The sequence below is a fragment of the Salvia hispanica genome, chromosome 3 (assembly GCF_023119035.1).
Source record: "Salvia hispanica cultivar TCC Black 2014 chromosome 3, UniMelb_Shisp_WGS_1.0, whole genome shotgun sequence".
NCBI classification, from domain to species: Eukaryota; Viridiplantae; Streptophyta; class Magnoliopsida; order Lamiales; family Lamiaceae; genus Salvia; species Salvia hispanica.
This window is the reverse complement of record NC_062967.1, coordinates 20,801,162-20,809,493: the sequence shown is the minus strand read 5'-3', so window position 1 is coordinate 20,809,493 and position 8,332 is coordinate 20,801,162. Positions and strand designations below refer to the sequence as shown.

Below are 8,332 nucleotides of genomic sequence, written 5' to 3'. Positions count from 1 at the left end.
AATAAGGATGTCTAGAGTTATGCCTGAAGTGGTATAAATGTTACCTTGTAAACAGGCCCAAAACCTCCAGATCCTAACATGTTCTCTAAGGAGAAGTTGTTTGTTGCTTCCACAATATCAGCCATTTTGATTATAGGTACATCTATATCCCCATCTTTCGCGTTTACTGCAACAAGGAAATTTTATTAGTATTCAGGCTCTGCATGCGTTGCGTCCATGTTTTCAACTTGAGAAACATGCTACCTCGCCTCCTTCGTCTTGTCAAATAGACTACTCCCCCGTTTATAATGCTTGCTACAAGGACTCCAACAGCAAGTGATATCGCTATCAACTCTATAGGCAACTTCTTATCCTCTTTTTCCAAATCAGTGCTAAAATCTACCGCCAACAAATCCAATCTTTATACAAGGACATGACATTTTGTACAAAAACATGCACACCTTGAATAGTTGCGTTTTTTAAGTAAGAAGATTGGTGAGTGATAAATACGGATTTTGCATGTTTTAAGAGCCTATATTTGGCCAGTTTTGAATGTCAATCATGCAGATTATGTCATTTAATTACGTATTTTATACATTTTGGTATTTTGACATGTTTTATGAGAAATGTGCAAAATAGACATAAAAAATGTCAGGAAAAGGTCAAAAACGAAGACAGACCTAGTTGTTGAAGTGGTAGGCGAATGTAGATATTCTGCAAAGTATTTGCTGCGGAGAGTCCTCTGGTATCTACAAGATCCCCAAACCACAACACGCAGCCACGGCCTCCATTAGTCACATACGGATTAGCATATGCGTTGCAGCTACAGTTTTTCAAGCACTGGGCTCTGCATTCACGGAGGCTCATGCTACTATTCAACCAAAACTCGAGCATGTCAGGGTACTTCACCCGTCTAACCTCAAGAAATCCGTGTTCGTCCTCACAATCCAATGCCACGAGTCTCCTGCATCCACCACCCCAATCTTGAACTTCCCAGTCATGTGGAAATCGAGGGATGAATCCCTTGAAACACTCACATTTCTTAGCCCTCTCCACTTTGCAGACTGCATTCGGACCGCAGTGGCCGTATCCATCACACTGGTCTCGAGGAAACGAGTCGACAACATTCCACCTATCTCTCTTTGCATTCATCGTACACTGTTGGACCAAACCAGAAACACCCAACGTCGCTCTGATAACAATGGAGCTTTTATAGGCCCTCGACATCGATATCAGCCTCTCCCCCCGAAAAACCAAGCCAGGCTCGGCCGAAACAGTGTTGACATAGCGTGGAATACCATTAAAGTGCAGCCCATTCCAGTTTCCCGTCCGAAACCATTTGGCTGCGCCTCTCAATATGACAATCTCAGGCACGCCCCTGTTCTCGATCCTCATGACGAACTCTCCAGGCGAAGGATCATCCGCATTTCTCCACGACGTCAGGTTCCTCACCACGCCAGCTTCCGCGTCATCCATCATCTTCATATCCGGCAGCAAGGTATCCGTTGGGAAATCAGAACTCTGCCACAAGTAGTCTTCTTCTTCCCTCGTCTCATCAACGACAACCATGTTTCCCGAATCCAGGAGGCGTGCAAGCGGACGAGATGTCGCGACCACTGATGGAGTCACAGACCAGATAATAAGGCTTCCACCTTTGGTTATAGCAAGACTTCCATTAATCGAAATGGCAAGAACTGCTTCTTCAGACTCGATGATGGGATTGTCTCTGTTCGCAACCCAAACTACAGTATCGGGTGTGGCTCTGTACCATATGCCTAAGAATACATTTCTAGATTTTCCGGGACGAAAAAATCCTAGCACGTAAACTTTATTTTCAGAAACCAGATTCTCTCCAATTCGTAGTGTTTGATTTTGGTGAAGTGTATGTGTATCATTTGCTCCATAGGCTTGTTTCAGTAAATGCAGCAAATAGCAAAGGAATATTGCTCTGAATAATAACTTGGCCATATTTTTTTATCATCACTCAGAAAAATTTGAGGCACGCACGCTACTCTATATATATCATTGGAATATTGGATAGTTCATACGTCTAAATATCACTAACATATCGAATTCAAATTAGTAAACGTTAAGTGATTGATGAGTTTATTTGAGTTTAATTCGAATGATTTGGATGCGCTCAGCTATTTACCTAACATAGTCAACTTCCTTTTCGAATTTTTTGTGCCTTCATTTCAAGTCTCTATTTAGTGACATGGTATATAATTAAAAATTTAACGTCAACTTTGAATCAGCATATCAGACTATCAGTCACGTTATCCCTAAACTAGTTTCCACGCCCATGCGATTCAAGATCCAATTTATTTCCCCCATAACCAATTAAAATGAGAAATAATATTATGTAATATAAAGTTAAAAATGTAGTTTATATAATTATAAGGATCCAAAGTCACTAGACCGACCAATGGCAATCGGATTAACAAATCCTTGAAGAGAATGTGAAAAATGGAGAATGAGATGACGGATAAATCTCCAGAAAAATGCAGATATGATGCTTGAAGAAAATAGAGAACGAAGAGGAGAGAAAGAGGGAATTTCATTATGGATTACATTTTTAACAACTGGTGTTTTCAAAAATACAATAAGTCATTTATATAGGCTGATAAAAGTAAGGAAATACCTATCTAATTACAAATTATTTTTCAATTTCTACAGAGAAACAAGGGAATGAGGACTCAGACGACGGAAATCATAGCATCAAAGTGATTTTTCTATAGTATGCTGGGCAGCTGGGGTTTTCAATATGATTTTTCTCTAATATGCTAGGATTATTCAAAATCCAAACTTGTCGCTAATGTGCACTCAAATATCAATTATTTTAATCAGGCTCGTGTGAATGAGATCGGGCGTGACCAACGAATATATGCAATTTTATTTCCTTTTTCTTCTTTTTAATTAAGCCATCATCACCAAATTAGTGGCGGCCGGCAGGTGTATATAGAATTTGGAATTTAAACTCATTATGTCGTTGTAGTGAATAAGATAGGCTACCTAGTCTCTCATTTTGTCACGCATGTTTCAAAATTAATTTGAATTCTAAATCATGAAGTTTCAACAATTTTCTTATGATAACTTTTTTGGATGCAAATTCAATGCCAACTTTGTGCATGTGCTTACAATTTAGGTGTTAATAGTGAATAATGTGTATTAATGTGATGATGTGGACGATTAAATGTCGTAGTTAAGTTTGAGCTTAGGAAACTAAAAAGGATAGCATCAATTTAGTCAAATATGATGAGCAGGGACATTTATTGGGGACCTGAGTGAGTATATAATTCAATACAAATCAATAAGAGAAAGTGTTCGAGATACTAATACACAATAATGAAAAATCGTTAACAAAAAAACAAATCAAAGTTAAAGCTACAAAGGGAAAATACTGAAAGTTGAGAATATTAATTTTCAAATCAAAAGATAGACCTCTCCAAAGAAGGGTTCCTTGAAGGAAAGTTCAGACATCTGTTTCAACTAGACCGCAACCCACGGCAGAGCAAGTAGACATATGATGACTCATATTTTTCTAATAATATTTTCTAATAATTAAATAGTTCAACAGTTTAGAAAAAACAAGTAAAATAAATAACGATATCCAACCAAGATACAAATTATTTGTATCTCGTGGGCTTGGTCACGCGTCTCTTTGGGCGGTCACTCTTCTTTGCAGGCGCAGCCGCGGTTGGCTCGTGGGTGGTCGAGCTCCAATCAGATTCCCCCTTAATTTTCTTGGACGAACGAGGCTTTTTGAGCTCTTGAAACTGATTAGGATTTCCTCTTTAAAATCAAACATATGTTGCTAAAATTAGATGTTTGTTACCTCATTTGGTGGAGGAAGAGTTTGAGTCAAATCCCAAGCTGCTGGATTCAGATGCTCGAATCCGGGCGGACCATCCCACGGCTCCTGTTGCATGAACCGGTGTAAGAGGAGGATTTGGGAAGAAAGTGATGACAAAAATACTCACATCTTTGATCCTAAGTAGTCCTCCTGGTGGTGGTGTATGAGGTTTAACGCCCTTTTGTAAGGCTTCGTGCTCGATCAAAAGATCCTTGAATCTTATACTCCGATTACACTCCTAATGCCAAACGGAGAGAGTATAATTTAAAAAGATGCATCACAAAAGTAGGATTTGATTTCAACATAATGTTCTGTTTTTATTTAGACTATGACTCTGTTTTAGCCACAAATATCACATCATATAGCAGTTGGAAATTTATAACTGAAAATTGAACAAAAAAAAAATAAAGCAAAAAATGAGATCAGAACCTGATCTTCAAACAGTGAGGGATCTGGTTTTTGTTCATCAACATCCATATTTCTCTATCATGAAAAAAAGAAAAATTAACACTAATGAAAAGTTACTGTCTAAAATTGGAGGAACATTATATCTCACGAAAGTGAATGAATGTTTTACTACTTGTTACATTATAATTAAAACTAATATGATCATTCAACCACAAAATATCAATTTAAAAGGGAAAATAAATGTGAGACAGAACACATTAATAATAAAATGTCATGCAAGAAAAATAATGCTTGCCTTAATGGACGAAAGAAGGAGAAGAGCAAAAGTTTTTTGAGTCTTTTTTATGCTCAACTTTTTATACTAACAAACGAAATAATAAAGTTATGGGAAAGTTGTAGGATAGTACAATATAGTACTGCAATAGGAAATGCATGCAAGCTTTTGTGATTTAGCCTAGAAATTGAGAGATAGAGATCTAGAAAACCCAAAAAATTCTAGAAATCAATAGGAAATGCATGCTTGCTTTTCTATTTTTGTAATGAATTAATCAAATACTATATCTTAATATAAGGATTCGCATCCATTAATTTGTAAGCTCTTGCGTTGCGTGGGCACACTAAAGGTGTAAATAGTGATTCTTGGAAATTGATAATAGGCATATAGTAGAACAATCAAAATTCATCAAAGATTTTTTCCCTCACACAACTAAGAATTTTTACTCTTGTGTGTTGTAGCAATCAAAGATTTTTAATTTAAAGTAAAAGTAGGGAAGCGACGTAAGAAAAATGAAAATGATGAGAGCACTTTGGAAAACTAAAACAAGTGATCCGACAATTTCTAATTTCTTTAGCTTACTAGATATGCAAACGAATGGAACCATGGGTTTGGTTGATGAAGACTTAGATGATGAATTTTCGTCTGGGGAAGACAGTGAAGAGTCCAATTTACTAACTAGCAATGAGGAACTTGAGGATATGGTCTCACCTAAAGATTCTCTTAATGCGTTGAAGGTCTGTGTTGCGGGTGCTCTAAGTTTCCCAGAATTACAATTTTTTGGGATCAAACTTTTGTTCTTGTGTAGTTTGGAACTTGGATCACCAATTTGGTTAAAGTCATATCATGAATTTCTGTTCTTGTGTTGTGGCTCATGTTTATGTATTATTGCATTTGGCACCTTAGTCAAGAATTAAATAAAAAATATTTCCTCTATATCGTAGAAATAGGCGTAATTTCTTTTTTCATACGTCACATACAAATACTTTCTCCGACCCATAGAAATATGCCCTTTAGGGTTGACACATATTTTAATGTGCAATTGGTAAAGTAAAAGAGAATGAGAAAAAGTAATTAAAATTATATAGTGGGTGGTGGGGCCATAAATGATAAAGTAAAAGAGAGAAGAAAAAAAATTACCATAAATGGATATGAACTGTTTCTATGATGAAAAAAAGGAAATATAAACTAGTTCATATCCATTTATAGAAAAAAAATTCATTCTTTTTAAATTTATTAATGTACTCCACTATCCACTACTTTACCAATTATGCTTTAAAACTTGTTCATCTCAATTAGCTCAAGTTCATCTCATAGGCATGCCATCAAAGACGCGTTTGTTAAAAAAAACATCAGTCTCGTACATGTGCCGATCGACTGAACCACCGCCAATGGGATGCAGTACAAACCACTCACAATATGGTTGGAAGCTCAAAAGTTTGGTTTGTTGCGTTAAACAAAAAAAAAGAAACATATTGGTTCAGACGAGATCAAACATATATTATACAGATTATATTCACGTACAATTATTGATACTCGAACACCAGAACGCATCACAACTACAAATGAGCTAAACTTTGCTTAGCCCCTTCACAAAACTTTCACATAAACACTAATAATAGCTCTTCCTTCACAACAGGGACAGCATCCAATAATTATGGAAACAAAAAGAAAACACATGATACGTACAAAAAGAAAATTTTCAATTTTCAATTTTCAAATTTCAATTTGTTCACCAGAAAATTTTCAATACTGAAACACCCTAGACCGATCCCTCTCCAACAGCCCTTCCATGATCACCCGTTTCTTGTACTCCTCCGAGTCGCCTAACTCGTACGACTCAGCCCGTACGACTCAGCCCGTCCGACTTTCCCGCTGGGAGCAATGAACAACCACGCTGAAGTGCAAGCCACTACCGCAAAAACTTTCCCCCAAATCAATGCAGCCAAGCACATCAAAAGCACACATATCTCCATGATGTAACTGCATTTCTTTACGGCTCTTCGCTTCGTCGTCGGTTTGAAATGGTCGGTGGAGACGCGTCCCTGGACGCTGTCCGTTTCCGACCGCGCTGGTGAGGAGCCGGAGAGAGATGATACCGACGATGTTTGGCTTGCGTCCGATGAGAATAGCGGCGAAGCGTTTGCGCTGGGCCAGACGCCTCCGTCGGGCGCTAGCGGCGGTTTACTCCACGCGTTCTTCTTCTTCGATTTTATGAAGCCTTTGCCTCTGAACGGCGAGAAGCTGATTCTGCGATCCGCGTATTCGTCTCTGCTATTTTCGCTCCGGGACTTCTTCAGCTGTTCATAGTTTGAATCATAAATTGATATTCATAAATCAGCGAAATCATATATTATGTATAGTGATGCCAATTACTATTAAATTATTTAAATCAAGTTTTTGATATTCAATCAGAAATTGATATTCATAAATCAGCCAAATGATATAGTAACACGTATTGTGATGCCAATTATAACATTATTCAAAACAAGTTTATGATATTCAGTCAGAAATTGATATTCATAAATAAAGCGAAATGATATTGAGTCAGAAACTAATATTTAAATTACCAGTGTGGTCCGAAAGATGACGGCCTTGAGGGTGGCGGACAAACTGCGGCGAAGCTTCTTCTTCCGGTCGGGGGAGGAGTGGAGCGGAGGGGGATCATAGTCGGTGGCGTCGAGGGTGAGCGGCCGAAAACAGGCCAAAAATCTGCCCCTCCCACGGTTTCTTGTGGCATCCATTAATGGCACGGCTTAACGATGAATACAAGCCATGATAGAAAAACAAAGTGGATGGGAGAAGCGACAAAAACAAACCACCAAAACTGGGTGGGAATTTCAATTACAACTACAACAAGAAGAAGAGAGAGAAGAATACATTTCGATGGCCTAAATTCCTCTCCCCTTACATGGCAGAACCAAATATCAAATTAAAACCGACGGTTATATATATAGATATGAATAGTGGTGCCGCAAATTATGGAATGAACGTCTCGTTTCGCACCGGAAATAGGACTGGAATTCCTTTTACCCTTTTCTGACTATCATTGATTTTTCTATATCACTTTGTAATTCATAAGTCATAACCATTCATTGAAATCGGAATGAACCAAAATAGCATTTCTTGTAGATTAATATTAATCTACTACGATTAATTAATCAAGTACAAATTACGTAAATTAAAAGGATGACATTGTCAATACATATTTTATATATTTTTTAATTAACCTACTAAACAACATTTATTACATTTAATTAAGATTATTTATATGAGTAATGATTTTATTTAGAATAATTTTACTTACCAAACTATGCCTTAGAGCATCCGCAATGGTCGGCTAGCGACCGGCTAGCCGATTCTTCGCGCTGGCCGGTCGGCTAGCCGAACCATTATAGGCGGCCAACGGTATACCGGCCATCGCCGTGGGCGGCGATGGGCTGGCCGATGCGCTAGCCCGCCATTGTGGCTGCCCGATCGGTCAGCGATCGGCCAACGCCGATTTTTGTTTTTTATTTTTTGTTTTTTTTTACAAACCTATATAAACGCGATTTTCGTTTCATTTTCATTTGCACCACTTGTTTTAACGAGTTTTCTCTCTCTCTAACTTTCTGTACAAGAGCATCATCGCGCGATGAGTAACGTGGGTGGTAGCGGTGGTGGTAGTGGTGGGGATGCTTGAGGAGTACGAACGGAGGATGAACGAGGCTATGAATGCCTACATGAACCGCGAGATAGAGCGGTACATGCGTATGGTGGAACAGCAGGCGATACCTCGCCCTCCATGAGTTGTCCACCACCGAGCGCTGATTGATCGG

General features: G+C 38.3%; 2 protein-coding genes across 2 annotated transcripts in view; both read right to left on the bottom strand.

The window, feature by feature from the left end:
* LOC125209552 (G-type lectin S-receptor-like serine/threonine-protein kinase At4g27290) overlaps nt 1–1,947 on the bottom strand; it is a 3,348-nt gene extending 1,401 nt beyond the window's left edge. The window contains exons 1-3 of the mRNA XM_048109151.1: nt 660–1,947; nt 244–378; nt 45–166 (exon numbers count right to left, since the gene is read on the bottom strand). Of these exons, the coding sequence (XP_047965108.1) occupies nt 45–166; nt 244–378; nt 660–1,947 (1,545 nt within the window). The remainder of the gene's footprint in view (nt 1–44; nt 167–243; nt 379–659) is intronic.
* A 4,026-nt stretch (nt 1,948–5,973) lies between these two features.
* LOC125210875 lies at nt 5,974–7,415 on the bottom strand. The gene is made up of 2 exons (XM_048110489.1): nt 7,085–7,415; nt 5,974–6,814 (listed from the first exon to the last, which is right to left on the bottom strand). Exons 1-2 carry the CDS (start codon nt 7,256–7,258, stop codon nt 6,341–6,343), a joined length of 648 nt encoding a protein of 215 aa, XP_047966446.1. The 5' UTR covers nt 7,259–7,415; the 3' UTR covers nt 5,974–6,340.
* Nucleotides 7,416–8,332: the final 917 nt, after the last annotated feature.